Genomic DNA, 18,732 nt, shown 5'->3' with positions numbered 1-18,732 from the left:
ATTATACTCTTCATTGATGTAGTATGTGACCATTATATTTTGTTTTTCTCAGTTAAATTGCTGTGAGTTTAAGGGAAAAAAGCAAAGTCCCTTAAATCAAGTTTGATACACAGATTGTGGGTACATATCACCTCACTTCAGGTATATATAGCACAAACAAAACAGTGCAAATACAGGGAAAAGAACTAAACTTTTATTTTAAAAGACAAGACATAAATAAAAAAATATAGAACTAATATGTTTATCCTTTTTAATTTTTAAAAATATAGAAAAGAACTAAACAGTTTATATTAAAATTATTTTTAATTTTTAGTAAGACTTTCATTATTATCCTTTTTATGATTATATATATATATATATGTCTAAACTACATTGAGTATATATAGAGAGAGAGAGTTGAAACATATTTAATTTAATTTAGAGTATTAATTAATCTAATATTCTCTTACGATATATTAATTTAACATCTTGATTAAAAATATAAAGAATACATGTAATCCTTTCTTTATTTGGTGAGTTGGAGAATCAACAAGAAGATGGAACAAAGTCTATAAGAAGAAATAGAGTTATTCAATAATTTATGGTCACGGCCATGCATGCATCAATCAAATCAAGCACTGTGCACACACTGCTCTGCATATAGTTTGTTGTGACTCCAAATGGTACAGATAATTGAATGATTGATACACCGACGACCGACGTGATGGATCCTTTGAAGAACACAAAGACCAACACGCGCACACACACCTACTAGTAATTGTAGTGTGTACAATCAGGATGACAACAATGAAGTTTCCATAGATCTTGGTGGAATGATTACACTTCACATGCATATGCAGTTATGCACCATATATATATATATATGATATCAATTGAAATGTGCAGATTCATTTTTAATGTTGGGAAAAAGCCCTTCAGTTAATAAGGATGATGGAGTGGTCATGGAGCTACGACAATGTCTTGTGTCTATATATTCCTCTCAATTCCCCCAACATTGGAGCCCTCTACTCGTACCAATCCACATGCATACATGAAGAAAGGAAGGGGCCCCTTGGAGGGGGAAGAGAAAATAGATGAACAATAAAGTTACTTTTACATGCCACACAAATATATGAAATAATTATACACACACATTTGCATGCTTGACTCAAATATATATCACAATTACATTGAAAGAGTAGAACCATGTAATTAAAAAAGGCAAAAGAAATTGCATCCTCCAAGCTAGTGCATTTCTACTTCTTGTATTATAGCTTTATCTCTATCAATTTTAAAAGGGTTTATCAAATTTCTAGTTCAACTAATTATTATAGCCTTTTATATTATTCAAAATTACATTCAACCCCACGATGGTAAGGAATATATACCACACATGTTTTTCAAGGAGGATGTATATCAGCTAAACAAAGGGAGGACCAAGAATTTAAACCTCGAAGTCGATAGAATATGGAACGGAATGAAGAAAGAATGATATATACGCGTATTTTCATCATGGAAATTAAAGGAAAAGAAGATTAATCAATATATAGTTTAATATGTTTTAATTTAGTCTCTCCAAATAGAATAACGTTTACTTTTTATCTTCAAAGTAAAAACAATTTTTTCGTCACTTAAGAAATAGATTTTTTTGTGTATGTGTTGAACTAACTGTGTTAGGTTAAATACTGATGTGATCAATGGATTAACACATCAATCACTGTGGCGTGTTATTTTCTGTCGTCCATATATAGTCTTATAGTTGTCATGCTATATATTTAAGAGAAATTAAAATCAATTTTTTTTTTACAGTTATTAAAATCAAACTTTTTCACGTCTGAAGAGATTAAGATTAGAGAAACTAAAATCAAACTTTCACATAGATAAATCAAGACCATATTTTACCATATTAAATGTTGCAAATTATGTCAATTTAGCTATTAGGTTGCAGAAGGATTTACCTTTAAATTAAAAGTCATGCACGGGAGGGTTTTCTCCTAACTTGACCCATGATATATTTCTAGTGAAATTTTGGTATATGATCATAGAAGTGACAAAAAAAAATCCAAATTTTCCTCTACTTCACCATACAATACACACCGTATTGCTTGAATGGTGTCATATTGTGTAACTGTGTAAGTAGTCCTCACTAGACAATTTTTTCCAAATGGCTAATAAAAAAATGGTTAAATTATTCATTTATTTTCTATAATTTCACGATTTTTATCTTTTTGATTCCTATAATTTGAAAGTGATTTTTTTTGTTCTTATAATTTACATTTTAATTCTTTTTTAGTCCCTATAATTTTAAAAGTGATTTTTTAGTCCTTGTAATTAGTATTTTAATTCTCTTTTAATCCCTATAGTTTGAAAGTAGTCTTTTTAGTCCTTATATTTTATATTTTAATTTCATTTTAATCCTTATCATCAAAATATGAGTAATATTATCAATTACAATTAACTATAAAAATATTAGCAAGTAATTCGTAACTAATTTATAATAAAATAATTTGTAATAAAAAATAATTGATAAGTTATAACTAATTATTTTTATTTTTTTAAATAAGAACTAAAAGATAATTAAAATATAAACTAAAAATATCACTTTCAAACTATACAGACTAAATACAAACTATAAAAATTAAAAAAAATACTTTTAAACTACATGAATTAAAAAAGAATTAAAATATAAACTATAAGATTAAAAAAATCACTTTCAAACTATAAGAACTAAAAATGTAAAAACTATGAAACTATAAGGATCAAATCAGTAATTTAATCTTAAAAAAATAAACAAGTTAATGACGAAGTATAGATGTGTATGTAATAATTTACAAGAAGCCTCCTAGGCATGTACTAATAATTTCCTCACATTTATAGCTAGGTGGCCTGATTGGCTACTAGATCTAGGAATTCTTCGTCATAAACCTCTACTTCATACCTTAGTTGATGCATTCTCTTTCTCAGTTAACTCATTCTCTTAGACAAAACTTCAAACTAATACAACTCTGTTCCTCCGTGGCAAACATTTCTTAACTTATCTTGTAGATATTCGAAATCCAGAAGGCAAGTTTTAATCGTCTTATTTTCTTGTCTGTGAGAAAAATAAGGAAGGCACATTGCAAAACGTTGTTCCCTATAAATGCATAAAAGTTCAATTTAATTTAATCTACCTAAATATATAAAAGTTCAACTTTAGTATGTCATAATAAACATGTAAAAGTTTAATTTAAGTTTTTCTCTAACATATCACATGACACCCATTAGGGCTAGCTACATGGGGGAAAAATGACGTGACACACGATGCTGAGTCAATCTATTAGCCATGTCATTATTTAATACTAAAAGATTAAAACATTTTTTTCTCAAAATGGAAGACAAAAAAGTTATTTGTCTAACTTGGGAAACAAAAACAAATATTATCTTATTTTGATAAATTAAAAACATATTTAACCTGATAATTGTTTTATATTATATCCCAAAAATGAAAATTGAAAAAGAAGTAAAATTACTAAGCAAATGCTTGATCTGGTCAGTTGTTATTCAACAAGAAATTAAGAGCTACGACATAAAGCAACGACAACTATTGTGACAGGATTTTTTTCCTACATATAGAGGTTGAGTACTTTGTGCAAGATTGTGTTGTAGATAGTAATACTTCTTTAATTCCATGTAATAGAGGAACAAAGACGGTGGATTTAAACTTAGATCAATATAGGAGGCTTGTGTAACTTCACACCTTTATTGCATTTTATCAAATTTAGGTTGTGAAATTGATTGTTGGTTAAATTCAAAATAGGTACACAAGGATTCTTTTGATTAAGTTTTTTTTTTTTTAAAAATGATTTTAGAAATGTGTAATTGAGTTGTTTAAAAACACTTTTTATTTTAGAGATTTTATGAAATTATTTTTTATTATAATTAAAGTAGTTTTTATTTTAAAAAATCAATATATATATATATATATATATATATATATATTTTTAAAAAGTTACTGAAAATAAATTTTCAAAATAATAATAATTTTTTTTCCAAAAGTTTAAAAATTACACTAAATTTTTTAAAGTATATTTTCAAAATAAAATTATAAATATATACATACATACATGAAATATTGAAACTAATGGACTCTAAATTCACTGACTTGTGTACTGAACAATTAGCCTATTTTTTTCTTAGTTGCATCCTTTTCTAGAGTTTTAAAATTAATTCAAAATAAAAATAATTTATCAAAAGTTTAAATAAATAAATAAAATTGTTTTAGAAGTATTTTTTTAATAATACAAGTAATGTTCTTTTAAAAAAAAGTAATATTTTCCATGAAAAATAGAAACAAATAGATTCGAAGTTTATTGTCTTGTTTCAAATAATAATATTTTTATAATAAATATCCAATTATTCTAGGACAAATTTTCATTGCAATATAATGTTCGCATATAATTTGCCTCGACCACAAGATATATACTTTTATTGATAATCAAAAACTTGCAGTTTGCACTCCAAGTAACCACTAATCCTAAACTTTTCCTAGTGAACACCATGCCAAAAAATAATCTATAGCATGGGCCCAGGAATTGAATTGGTTATTATTTACAGGGGCCTAGCCTAATCGCAAATGGTTTCCAGAGATGTAACACCCATGATTGGACCATTAACAACTACCTCCAAATCCAGATACAGATCGCTAATAATCCAAAGGAAATTTATATACTTGCAAATCAATGAAGCCTCGGGTGCATGAAAAATTATTCTACATCGGTGATAATCCAAAGGAAATTTTACTAATAATCGAGGTAGAATGTTCAGTATTCTATATCGGTCAGATAACCGTTGTTGAAGGATATGAGACTTTTAACATCGTCTGTTACGATGACGCGTCATAATCGATGTAAAATGAGTTAAAGAACTGATGTAAAAAGACTGTTTTCTAATCGTGTTAACAGTGAGACACAATCGAAAAATTATGGAGCAATTTTCAACATAATGCCGTTAGTACAATTTTGTCCCATATAGATCAACCTTACTGATGATTGTGAATGCTTGAAACAATTTAATTTTAATTACAAATTGGGAGTATGTTTTTGCTGACAAAAAGAAACAAATTAGGAGTATGTTAGTCATTTTACCTAATTTATTACTTACTTGATACCTGTAAATTTGTTTGACTAAAATAAAAGTGATTAATAAATAAACTTATTTCATTAATTTATAATGGCTTTTAAACATTATATGGGTAGTTATTCATCATTATTATTACTCCACTTTTAAATTCAAATTTCATTATCGTTATTTTACTTAAAAAGAAAAAGGATGGAAATCTCATCCTATATACGGATGAAAATAAATTAAAGCAAGAGTGATGGGCATGTATAAATTCTATTTTACCGAAAAGACCAAGAAATAAGACAGAAAAAAGAAAAGAAAAGAGTCGTAGTTGAATTCAGACAAGCTAGGCAGGTACAGAGTAATCCCATTAAAGAGTTTCCCAATACAATCTTTTGCTTCTTTTTGCAGTAAAAATGAAATGAAGCAGTCAATAATCTTTGGCGCTCAACACACTGAAACCGTGGAAAGCTCATCGTACATGGCCCATGACAATGATCATTCGGGGCAGCCATTCCAAAGCTATCTCCTCCCATCATAACCTTCTTAATTAAATATCCATTTTTTTCTTAATTAGTTAATTAATTACTCAATGTAGATTCACCAAGAAAAAAATATTCAAAAGAAAGGATCAATTTTATTTTATGGGGGTTTCATTAGATAGGATTCCATATGTGCACTCCTCCTACTTTGTTTGATAGCGGATTTTGAACAAATTAAGCAATGGCATCATTAAATTAGCACTATTTAAAATAATGAAACTTGAAAGTGTCGGATAATTTATCATGTTCCTTCCTAAAGCTTAGGTGCAATAGATGAAAAGTAGAGACATGTTAAACATAGTTCTTAGGATTTGGTTGTGGAAATAATTCTATCCGAAAATGATTTAGTGGCATAATTATCGTACTTTTTCCAAAAGTCAGACCAACAAGATCAAACCTTAATTAAGTCGTTGATTTGTCTGTTAGCTGATTTGGTAGCATAATCAAATGCTATTATCAATTGAGGTGATGCACAGTATATTCTTATGAGTAATCACTGCTCTTTTTCTTTTTTTTATGTTCGTACACATTTAATGTTAAATATCACATCATCCTTTTATTAACAAATTCAAATTAAATTAAGTAAATGTATTTAAAGATAATAAATTTATCAAAAGTTGTAATTATAAGTGATTCAATATTTGAATCTTTTAATTAAGTACTGTAGTTCAATTCTTAACTTGCACATATCTTTTATCTCAAAATGGATCGACTTGATAAGAAAAAGATTAATACAATGTCAAATAGAAGTTCATATACTTTTTGATTGAAAAGAGATAATAAATCATAATTTCCTTATCACTAGAATCAATTTTTCCAATACTAAAAGCATTGTGATTTTACTTAGTGGAGGATCAAGGTGGTGAGTACTAAGGAAACATATTTTAACATCTAAAACTTTGATAAACAAAACTTGGAAACATATATTGGTTTGTTGAAAGGTGAGGGGTGAGATATTATAAAGAAATATAGTTGAAAGCTAAAGCGTGAAATTAGACAAATTGTAGCTAGGGGAAGCACATGGAATATATATAACACTTTCATGCAGGAAATTGTCCTTTTCCAAAAACTATAGCAAACAATTGTCCTTTAGTAGTTAGGACCACAGAACAGTAACGGAAACAGGAATGAAGAAGGAACCAATAAGTGAACAGTTTCGGTTTTGGCTGTGTTGGGTTGGGGGGAAGGGGGAGAGAATGAATGACTTAGTAAAAAAAGTGGAAAAAGAAAAAGACACAAAACTGAAGCAGTGTAGTGTGTACTAACAAAGGGCACCCACCCCATTGCTCGAGAAAACTTTGAAGTGTTGCTTTCATGCAGTGGAAAAAAGACAGGGGAAACAGAGGAAGCAAAAAGGCACACCCCCCCCCCCCCTCCCCTCACACACCCTCTCTGACTGATTCCATTTCTCTCTTAACCACGTATGCATGCAAGGGTCATTCATTCACTTCCTTTACTTCCAAAAGTGGGAGCATCTCAATCTCACTGACCTCATCATCTTCATCCACCACCATATATAGTACCACTCTCATATCTCATATATGTCTATATATATCATCAACTCATTTTATTATTTATATTTATAGTATCACTAATTATTATCAATTTATCAGCTATAGGCATATATCAAAGGTTCACTTCTCCTGCTCAAAAATAGATATGGAATCTGAGAGGCCTAGCAGCACTATTAATGAGACCTACAAACAACAACAAGAACCAGAAGAAGAAGATGATGATGATTATCATAATGAAGAAGAAGAAGAAGAAGAAGAAGAAAACAATGAGATCCTCAAGAGAAGAATCTCCAACCACCCTCTCTATGGACTGCTGGTTGAAGCTCACTTGGACTGTTTGAAGGTTTTTAAGTTGTCTCTTCTTTTTCCCTTTCATTTCCTTCCTTCCTTCCTTCTTCTATTTACTGTTTCCTGCCCCAGTTTTTACATTATTAATTTATGTACAAATGTATTGAATTCAACCTAAATTCTATGTTTTCTTAGTTTCTCAGCAAATTAATTATATAAAACTAAGCTGTGATTCAAATTAGTAAATTTTTCCAAAGGGGAATGGGTGTTTAGGGAGGAAAGGTTTTTTTCTTGCCTTATTAAAAGGGGCTTCAATTTTCTTAAAAGTTTAGCAAAAAAAAAAGGGGGGGGGGGGGGGGGGGGAGGGGGATTATCCAACAGACAACAGATTGAATTCTTTGTGCCAATATAAAATAGCTAGTGAAGGGAGCAGATTCATATGCTGGAAGAAGCTCAACTCCACTTTGGTCCATCTGGTTAATTTTATAGTTAAATATTATATATTAAAACTTGTGATTATATGAATGAGTTTAAACAATAGAAGTCATAAAAGATAAGTTTACTCCTCAAATTCAAACCCTATAGATTTAAACATTTATTGATGATAAACTAAGTAGATTATATGTAAGTTGTTGGTAATAAATTAACCCTATAGGCATGTGTCTGTGAAGTTAGTTCACATCAGAAACCAAAAGCTTGTCCACATTATTTGAACATGAATAATAATCCTTCTTTGAATATGTAGTTTTGCTTATCTAGCTTTTTGGTATCAACCATTATAGTTTGATAAACCGTGCATTGATTAACTTTGTTGGTGCACCTTGTGTACAAAAGATATCATGATATATATATCAACTAAAGCTCATTTATTCTTTTAATTTAAGCATATGAAGCTTTGAAGATGCATGGTGTTAGTACTTGTTCTTTTCAGGTTGGTGACATTTCCAACTTGGAGAGGGAGCTGAAGATAGATCAGATGCAAGCAACGGAGAAGCAAAACTTGGGCATGTTCAGCCAATCTGAGCTTGATCTCTTCATGGTAATAATAATACTAATACACTCTCTCTCGCTCACTTGTGTGTGTTGTGTTGGTTTACACAAACATCAATGAATGAATGAATGTTTTTATATTTATGGGATATGATGGGTCAAGTACTGAACCAAAGTCAGTCAAATAACCTAACAACACACCATAATTTTTTCTTCATTTTGATGGACACTTCATGGTTGCCTAAAGCATGTGCTTCCTGCTTGAAAGGGACTACACTCAGAAATGCGCATAGTTTTTTGTTCCAATTCCATGACTGTGACACTTTTCCCTATCTGTCTCTGTGTTTGTGCAAGTGTTCAGATTGTGTCTTTTCACATTTACTTTAGGCCGCAAAGGTTATTAGAAGAAGGCTATTACTCAGCATATAAATGCCATAACCAGATATCAATATATATTACTTCTTGAAATTTTTCTCATCAAAACATGTCATATAGATTTACTTCTTGAAATTTTCCCACATTTTTTTTGTAGGGTTTTTGTCTAAAATTTTAAGAGGACAGAGGTGAATAATATAGCAATATCTCAGAAAATTTATTGATAGTTTTGGTGTTAATGTAATCCAACACATCATAAAATAATACTCAGAAAAGTGCTGTCATCATCTCCGGGACATGAGTTTGTCACACTTTTTGACACAAGTAGTATATCACTTTGGTATAGAACTTTGAATGGACTGCACCATTCACCATCACTTTGAATTGCTCATTTTTAGGAGACTCATTAGACCCACCTGCAGCTTCATACTTCTGGAAACTTTTATCATTGTTGAAAGAATATATATATATAGCCCCAGTATACTTGAGGGAATATGTATTGTTAATTGCCAATGTGTTAAATTAATATAGAGACTAATATGTAGCTTTTTTTACGTTAAGAACTAAAAAAGAAAGTGTTGTCTTCTGTAGGGACTAAATTTGACATTGTTATTATAGAGAGAAACCAAAATATAGGATTTTTTATGGAAGAACTAAAACAAATAAACAGTACTTAAGTGTAGGGATAAAATCTTTAATTTAGTACTTAAAAATGTGATTACTGTAAAAAAGTATAGTGCTTGGTTCTCTTGGAAAACAAAACTGGACACTTAACAGTGGAAGTCTTCAATTTCTAAAAATGCTTCACAAAAGAAAGATCCATGCATCTGGAATTCTGGACGCTTTTCTAATTGCGTTTATTTCTTTTATAGTTATTTTAAACTTTGAAGAAAAACATCTCGTAAATCATTTCTTAGTGGTTGATCCATTGGCTGTTTGTAATTATCAGATATCCACGTGTTGAGTAAGATGCCAAATTATTTTGGTTATGTTGTTCTAAAGGTCAAGAAGTGGGGAAATCCTGAACTCGCATACATAATAAACCTCAGACATAAATCTGGTAGAAGTAGCCAGATGTTTAATCAATAATATATATATATATATATATATATATATATATATATATATATATATATATATATATATATATATATAATAATTATCTTAAAAAATATATTTAGAGAGATTTTTAATTAATTTACTGTATATTTACGCTAACAATATATTCAGGATTGGTGACCATATTCATTGTTTAAGTTGTTACGAATATAAGAAAATCTTCTACATAATATATGTTTACATGAAACTTTAGCATGGATACATTGATTATATATATATATATATATATATATATTGTCCGTCCTTAATTTTACAAAGTAATGATATGTGTACATTTGGCCACCTCAAGCACATCATTAACATGTATCACTAATTTTTAGCTTTTTCTATCACCCCAAATTACCTATCTTATCTATATTTTTTTCCTTTTCTCTCTTTATCTGTCTAGGATTCAACTAGAGTGGAAGTGTCCCCCAATAATAACCTTTATTCAATTTTACACTTAAGTTTCATGAGATCGTTATAAACTTTCATTTTTATTCCATCTTAGCTTTCCTTTAGAGATACCAAATTGTATTTCTATTTCGTAAATAAAAAAACATATACCAAATAAGAATGATAAAAATTAATTAATTTACACTATAATGATAAAAAAAAATTATGATTTTTCAATTTTGAAATTGGAATTAATTTAAACTGGACAAACTTGTAAAATGATCTTAATTAATTATATCATGTGTAGCCGTGTCGTAGGTATACAATTATCATTTTCTGCTTCTTTCATTTTCACTAGCTACCTAGTTTCCTCTTATTTATACCCCCAAAACAACACCATATTAATCTTCGTGGCAATAATATCGTAATATTACTAACTCTAGACATTATATACGAGTAATACAACTTATACTATATATTTTTATCAGCAAAAAAAGTATAGTAGCAAAAGTGCTCAAACGATACAATTCCTTACATTAGTGGTTAGTAGTTAAATTAACTTGTCCAGTCAGTGTGGAGTATAGACTTTTGTCTAATAACATAAGATTATGTTTGTTTTTTTGTTGTTTGTACGTATATATATATATATATATATATATATATATATATATATATATATAATTAAACCACATATTCAGAGAGATTTTATTAATAGTTATGGTAATGCTTTTGTTGATCCAATTACCATATGCAGGAAGCATATTGTTTGGCACTTGGCAAGCTTAAAGAAGCAATGGTGGAACCACAACAGAAGTCAATGGCTTTCATAAACAACATGCATTCACAACTTAGGGAGCTCACCAAGGCAACCTTGCCTGCACCGAATGCTGAACCAGCTGCAGCTACCACATCTTCTACTAGTGAGTGCAAATTCAGAAGAAAGCCAACAATTTAGCTTTTCAGTATGCATGGCACGCAGTGTAATATTTCGCAGCTAGGTTATTAATTAATTAAGGCTTCAATTATTCTCAAATTGCCAAATCCCATGCTTAAAGTGTACCTCATTATTATATATAAATTAACGGGCATGACTATTATGTATAAATATATTGTGGTTAATTAAAATCTAGTATTGGCTTATTAGTTTTTAGTTTTTACCATAAAAAATTGTATCAATCTGGTTTGGAGAAATTAATTAAAGCTTATCAACGATGAGATATTTACTTTAGATGAAAAAAAAAGTGAAGATTTATTATAAATACTAACACAAAAAAAATCAACAACTAAGATCATAACCCATTAATATACAAATATATATATATATATATATATATATATATATATATATATATATATATATATGTATGTATATATTTACGGATCAAATATACAGATATATAATAAGGGTTATATTAATGAGTATCTCTTAACAAAATATGTGAGTAATTAATATATAAGTATTTTTTTGTTACTAGAAATTACGATGAATATATATTGGTCATATTTGTTTATATTTTTCACTTTTTTCCTTAATCTGACTAAATAATATGTATATATAAAAAAAAAACAAAAAACAAACTTATTACTATTAGTGGTTAATTGCGTAACATATTTTGAACTAATTATAAGAAACATTGAAGCAGTACGATTTGATTTACCAAATGCTATGTATTTGTTTCGTAACGTACTTTTATTTCACCAAAAAATTATTTATTTTATTATTCTAATTCTTTTATTTTTAGAATATACTTTAATTACTCGATTGAATTATCCGGATTGGACTGCTAAAAAAAGGGGAAACCCAATCCAATATAATTATATTAATTGAGTTGGATTATAGGAAATTAGACTAAACTCAACTGGATTTGGGTTATTTACACCCGCTAATGTAAGATATATAAATAATTGTCTATTAGTATTTACACTCTCAGTTTTTAATTCTGCACCCCCTTTTAAATTTTCTTTTCTAAAATTATCCTTTCTAGAAATTGAATAATTCTGGCATTTAGTTTTCCGCGTAGCAATGTATGATTCATTTACCTTCTCCTTCACCACGTCCCTCCTTTAATATATCAAGAAAACACCAACAATGCATGCCCTCTACTAATTCAAGACTGACTCGGTGGTGATTTTTCACTTGTCTGACACTATGGGACGCATCAAGGGTGTGTTGCTCATGCATCGGAACTGCAAGGAGATACTTGAGACATATTCTGATGATTCCAAGTTGGGTGAATAGTCCAAGATGCGAATGAAGTCTCCATCATCATCACACTATGCTAGGACCAAAGGAGACCCCATCACCAAGGTTGAATTGAACGAAATGTTTGGGCAAATAAGGGCCAAACAATGTTGCAGGAGGAAAGTGTTGAATGGTATGAGAGTGAGGTTTTGAGCTTTGGAATCACTTTGTTATAGAAAAAAAAATGTGAGATTAAGGAAGGGGAAAGGAATGTAAGATGCACCCAATTGGATGAATCTGAAAGGGTCATAGGAGGGGTACAATATGCAGGTCTTCAAAAGAGACAGATTAAAGGATCTGAGGGTAGTTTTGTAATAAATTTTAAAAGACAAGGCAATGGGTGCAAAAGAAAACAATGAGGGTGTATTTAGCAATTGTCTAAATAATTTGATAAAACACAAACACTCATGTATGGTCAGCTCAAGCGTAAGGTTATTAAAACTCAAGACTTATATATCCACCAACAAAAAAAATATTAATTTTCATAAAGCAAAATGATATATGTTGCAAAAAAAAGTCCAACATCCAAATCTCTTATTTATTTTTTTGGAAAAGGAAAGCAAGGAAACAAAGATGAAAGATCCCAACTAGGCTGGTATCCTTCCGAGCTAAGCACCCAAGCAAACCCAAATATTATTAAATAAAAAAGATAAAAGCATTACCCTATAGAAAAAGGGACCAAAATTCCCCCAAAAGGAGGTTAGAAGCATCTAAATTTGTAGCTAGGTAAGGCTTTCCTATTCCTATCAAATTCAATCTTGCAAAAAGATGGAATAGAATCCCACAAGAAAGAAGTTTGGAAAATTGAATAGAAAATTTTGCTAATCTATTGGTACAAACATTATCTTCTTTGTAGCTGTGAGATATCCTAAAAAGTTCAAGAGACATGTTCTAATAGAGTAAGTAACTATATTAACATTTGAAAAATTGACTAATCTATCGCCACAAACAATTAAATAATCTATTTCTAATAAAGTAAGAAACTATATTAACATTTTTGGACCAACAAAGAGGAATCACATTCAAGCATAGTTGATGCCATCCTCGTTGATTGGAAAATTCAGTGGCTAAAATTGCGGCGAACAACTCAGCGTGCGCATAGCTGCCAAGAATGGCTCCATTGGAAGGGCAAAATTTTCAAAACAAAAATGAAAATATGGAAGTAAAATGAGGTAAAGAAAATTCGGGAACAAAATTTACAAAATCATTAATGTTCCTATCTAAAGATGATCAGATACTTTCTCTTCTTCTTGTTGTGTCCTTCTTTCTTTTTGGTTTACTATTCTTTTCAAGGTGGGGTATTTACAAAAGACACTCTGATGCTCAAGTTAGGTCTGAGAAAGCGTAGAGAGAATAATGAGTGTAGTAAATGAGTGGATAGAATAAAAATATTTGACAATCTAACCCTTTATATACACATATTTATGGGCCTCTTAAGGTCCATAGACCTTACTTCTTAATTAAAAGAATATAATAAGAGATTTATCTAACAGTGTTAATGTAATATTAAGATAAGCTAAAATCTTTAACCTCCATTGGGTGATGGTTGAGAGGGTACCAAGTCATGACCAAAAGGGTACTAGGCCATGACTGAGAGGGTATTAGGTCATGGCCGAAGGGGTCCTATGATATAAACAAGCCAAACACCTAACCGAATACCTAAGTGCTTTCTTTACTATGGGGGTACTAGACTATGGTTGAAGGGGTCCTTAGTCGTACTAGTATACAACCCCCCCTCCCCCCCCAGCCTCGAGTCTTTAAGAAGACGAAGATGATTAATGAGTTTTTTGTCATACTGAACAGTTTTGACTCTACTCTTACAGGTTATGATTTTAAGGTGTTTTAACTTTCCATAGTTTTGTTAGGGCCGAAAGGTGTTAGGCCATCTTTGGTGGAAAATGGTTGAAGAGTGTAAAGCCATCCTTCACTTAAGGGAGGTAGTCAAAAGGTTCACTTAGCCGAATTATCTGAGTTGTATTTTAGCCAAACTGGTTGGACACAAAATGACCAAGGTTAAGTGTAGATACTTAAGACCAAAGTGGTCGAGAAGCTGAGTAGATAGTCGAGGTTGAGTTATCATCTAGCCAAGTTGCCGAGAAGTTACTTGAGATTGAGTATTCATCTAGCCGAGTTGTCGAGAAGTTACTTGAGATTCAGAAGTTATAAAAGGATCCAGAGTAGGATCCAGTCCAACCTAATCCATTTTCACCCGTGTAGGACCGACTAAAGTAATAAAAGGTTACCATTTGTTGGCAAAAGAATGAATGCTACATAAGTTAAGGTTAATTATAATCTTCCCAGAATTTTGTCAAGCAAAATACTTTCATTATTATTTCTTGAAATAAAATTCATCATACTGTTTTTAAAAAAAAAATATTCGTTATTGATAATAAAGGAATAATGAATGTCCTTCACCGCCCCCATTTGCATGAACATGTAATCATATAAGAAAGGTTACTTAAATGTGTTTGGAAATGTAAAAGCTAGAACTTGTAACATTTAGATGTGAGAAACCATGTCCGTGGTCCATTTCCAAAGACGCTATATATAATTTAACTGCACATTTTATTTTCAGTTTGAAACCATGCTTTCAGTTTCTTGCACAAAACCATCTCCTGTCCAGTCTTTGTCTGACTGCAACCCTTTCTTTATGGCTTTCCTCTTCTGAACTGCTTCCTTCTGCCTTCTTACCAAGTCAGTGTGAGTAGTAAAGTACTCAAGAGAAACCCTGCGATTTTTATAAAAAAGAAATAAATAAATAAATAAAAGGAGGGGCAAAAAGTTGAAAATATGCATTTATTCTGTGTTTGTATAAGATATTGGAAAATGGAAAACAACATCTTAGTTCAAAACCATACCCTCTGAAATCTTCTATGGATGTGAAATTGTGCTTTTTCATAAAGTCTTGAAGCTCAAGACATAGTTTCTTCACAAGACCATAGCCATGCATCATAACCCCAGTGCACACCTACAATTAAAAAAGATAAAAGGTTGGTTGGATGGTTAAGAAGAGAGAGGTCATGGATTTGATCCCTCCTGCTAATAAAAAACTAACAATTAACATTTGTCGATTAAAAAAAAAACCTACAATTAAAAAAAACATCATCTACTTAGTGTGTTTGGATTAACTCGTATTTTCCATTAAACAAGGAGAAACCTGGGGCCAAAGTATAGAATGCCCTATCCTGAGTATCAATTGGGCCTAAAAGGTTATTTGTTGATTATACCTGAACAGTGTTTGCCCCGAGAAGGATAAACTCAGCAGCATCACCACCTGTCTCAACGCCACCAATGGCAGAAAGTGTATAGTTCTCACTATCAAACTCTGACTTCATCATCTTTGCAATGCTCATCACCTTCCCAAGTGCTATGGGATGGACTGCCTTTGCAGAATAACCCCCAGGAGTTGAGTACCTAACAACAAAATTTAGACATGAGATGGTTGAAAAACCTAGGCAAAAAAACTTAATTTGTTCTGAGTGAGATTGCAAACCCCTCAACACAAGGCTCAGGACGTAGTGTATCGAGGTTGATTCCCATGACACTCATGATTGTATTTATGGCAGAAACTCCCTCACATCCTGAACTTAGAGCAACCCTTGCTGGCTATAAGCAGACGCATCAACAAAGTTATTAACATGGTAATCGTGAAAGACAGGCTGAGCAATACATATTTACGAACTTAACTGAAACTGGCATAAAAAAAGTTCACCAAGACATTTCACATGTAAAGGGCAAGAAAGGTTGGCTTTAGAAAATAGTTTGCACAGACATGCATAAGTCAGGCTCAACAAACACATTTTTTTCCAGTTCTAAGTGACATGTACAAGTCCATAAAAAATGCATAAAACCATGTGCATGATGCAACGGATCAACTATTCCACAAACAAAGACTACAAAATTTCAGTGACAATCCATAAATTTGATAACTGAACAAGTTTCCACTTCTTAAACATTAGAATAAGGTTAGAGTATTATAAAAGGACAAGGTACACAGCCAACCTGTGAAATATCAGTTATGTTGGGAGTCATCTTAGCCCAAACAGGAATTGTGGCTTTAGCATTTATCCATCCACAAACCTCTTCCAGAAGAGCACAATCTTGCCCAACAGCAGCACCCATTTTGCGTTCTGGCATACCGTGAGGACATGAGAAATTTATTTCAAATGCATCCTAAGAGAATACCAGAGGTCAGCCATCAGAAAATTCAAGTCGGGAAAATGTTAAATGTCCCAAACTCAGCCAAGAAACACATCTTACAACTCCAGTTTGCTCGACTCTATCAATAAGCTCCTCCCAAGCAGCCTTATTGTACTCCTCCATGATTGAAGCAATGAGAATTCTGTCCGGATACTCTTCTTTTAATTGCTTGAATTCTTTCAACATAATTTCAAGTGGCCTATCACTGATAAGTTCTATGTTCTCCCACCCAATAATTTCTCCTTTTGCAGATCTATCTGCACCTGCCCGTAGCCGGGCATATCGAGGAGTTACATTTATAACTTTTGCAGCATCAAGTGATACCTAGCGAGATAATAAGATCAAATCCCACGTAATCTTTCAAAATACAAACAATCAGTAGTATGGTATGCAAGAACATTCATAAACAAAATAGGGTCAAAAGGGAATATTATTTAAGTATATATTAAATTTTATAGTGCAGCAAAGGCATCTGAAAGGTCCCCTTAAAAACCAATTCATAAGAGAGTGGTTTACCCAGCTATATAAGCACTTATCATGTTCATGAATTACCCGATGTGGGACTATTCTTAACAATATATTCCTACTACACAGGAGTAGAGTGTTTGGTTTGTTACAGATACAAGGCATTGCCTTCATTGAGAATCTGTTTATACATTGGTTTAATTTCAATTGAAAACAAAAGTATCAACTACACCTAAATATGATCCAAGGATTCTTTCTGGAACCAGGTAGAATCTGCATTTTGCAAACAGGATCAACAACAATTCAAGATTTGAGAGGCAAAATTGATGATCTACCAGGAGCATCCAAGTGTCAACTACTCTAAACCATGAAGAATTGAAGATCTGTGGCCTATAATAACTCGATAACAGGACAAGGACAACCAACAGAAACTCATAACTAAATAGCTTAAAACGATGGCATAATCCACAAGAACAGATCAAAAGTCAAAAGAGTTCAAAAGATTGGCATTTTAGACCACAGAACTCCAAACTCTTCAGTTTTCAGCCTTAATTCCCAAATCACAACACAGCTCCAGGTATCTGTATTTACTATAACACAAACCCATTCCTACCAACAAACCAAACACTTTAAAGAGACAAATTAAGCTAATGAAGGAAAAGGTGAGGGAGTAAATGAAAGTAAAAAAAAAAAAAGCTTACAGTTTTAGCAATCACAGCACCCCAACCTTCATCAAATGCCCTCTTCATGACAGTGTAATTGGTCCCTGGTGGACCTGACCCAATAACAAAGGGGTTAGGCATGTGCAACCCATTAACAGTGACACTAAGATCAGGCTCTGTAGCCTGAGTCTCTGAAGCAAACACCTTAAACCCAACTCTGCTGGGACCAACCTTAACCTTCCCAGCACAATTCAAGCCAAACCCAGATGCACAATTCCCAGTTCTGATCTGGGTCATGCTCAAAGATGCCATCTTTCAAGGAAAAATCACAACTTTCTGCAAAAAGCTTTCAGAGGAAAAAAAAAAGAGAAGAAGAAAAGGTGAATCTGAAATTCTGAATGAATCAGAGTTAATGTAATATTCTATGAGCTGGAGACAACAAAAGAGAACGTGCAATTATGAATCTCTGGTTTCGTTTGTTGCATTTGCTCGATTGTATCGGATAAGTTTGGGGAAAAAATGTAAACAATTGCTTCATAGATTGGACTTGCATGTGAGAATGACTGCGGGAAGATATTATAAGGATTTTGGGGGAAATGATGTGAATTAAATATATATTTTAATAAATTCATAGGTGTCGTTTGGGATTCAGTGATTGTGTGGGAGTGGAACATTCTGCATTTTGACAAAGTCACAAACTTAACCAAAGAATGAAGTCACCACTATTTTCATTCTTTTCTACCCACGAAATCTATTGTAGCTTGTAGTACTTGGCTTAATGTATTGTTCTTTAATTACAAATTTCATGTATTTTTTAACAACCACTTGTAATTTTTAAAAGATCAACTAAGAAGCAATTTTTCTTTTTTTCTGGAATAAAG

At 31.5% G+C, this 18,732-nt stretch overlaps 2 protein-coding genes across 3 annotated transcripts; one reads left to right on the top strand and one right to left on the bottom strand.

Moving 5' to 3' along the window:
- Positions 1-6,791: 6,791 nt before the first annotated feature.
- Positions 6,792-11,437, top strand: FCL2 (homeobox protein knotted-1-like). Of its 2 annotated transcripts, XM_041004819.1 has the most exons (4): positions 6,792-7,140; positions 7,235-7,478; positions 8,355-8,462; positions 11,037-11,437. In XM_041004819.1, the coding sequence occupies exons 1-4, from the start codon at positions 7,049-7,051 to the stop codon at positions 11,235-11,237; spliced, it is 645 nt and encodes a 214-aa protein (XP_040860753.1). In that variant the 5' UTR covers positions 6,792-7,048; the 3' UTR covers positions 11,238-11,437. The 2 variants fall into 2 exon arrangements, with proteins under 2 accessions (XP_040860753.1, NP_001276150.1); NM_001289221.1 differs by lacking the exon at positions 6,792-7,140 and having other exon boundaries at positions 7,281-7,478; positions 11,037-11,237.
- Positions 11,438-15,072: 3,635 nt separating this feature from the next.
- On the bottom strand, positions 15,073-18,216 carry LOC100804632 (NAD-dependent dihydropyrimidine dehydrogenase subunit PreA-like). The gene is made up of 7 exons (NM_001252829.1): positions 17,891-18,216; positions 16,785-17,048; positions 16,527-16,697; positions 16,018-16,130; positions 15,752-15,938; positions 15,383-15,492; positions 15,073-15,252 (listed from the first exon to the last, which is right to left on the bottom strand). The coding sequence occupies exons 1-7, from the start codon at positions 18,161-18,163 to the stop codon at positions 15,096-15,098; spliced, it is 1,275 nt and encodes a 424-aa protein (NP_001239758.1). The 5' UTR covers positions 18,164-18,216; the 3' UTR covers positions 15,073-15,095.
- Between the last annotated feature and the right edge of the window lie 516 nt (positions 18,217-18,732).

Source organism: Glycine max, chromosome 9 (assembly GCF_000004515.6).
Source record: "Glycine max cultivar Williams 82 chromosome 9, Glycine_max_v4.0, whole genome shotgun sequence".
Lineage (NCBI taxonomy): Eukaryota > Viridiplantae > Streptophyta > Magnoliopsida > Fabales > Fabaceae > Glycine > Glycine max.
The sequence above is the reverse complement of the archived record's forward strand: the minus strand, read 5'-3'. Positions and strand labels throughout refer to the sequence as shown.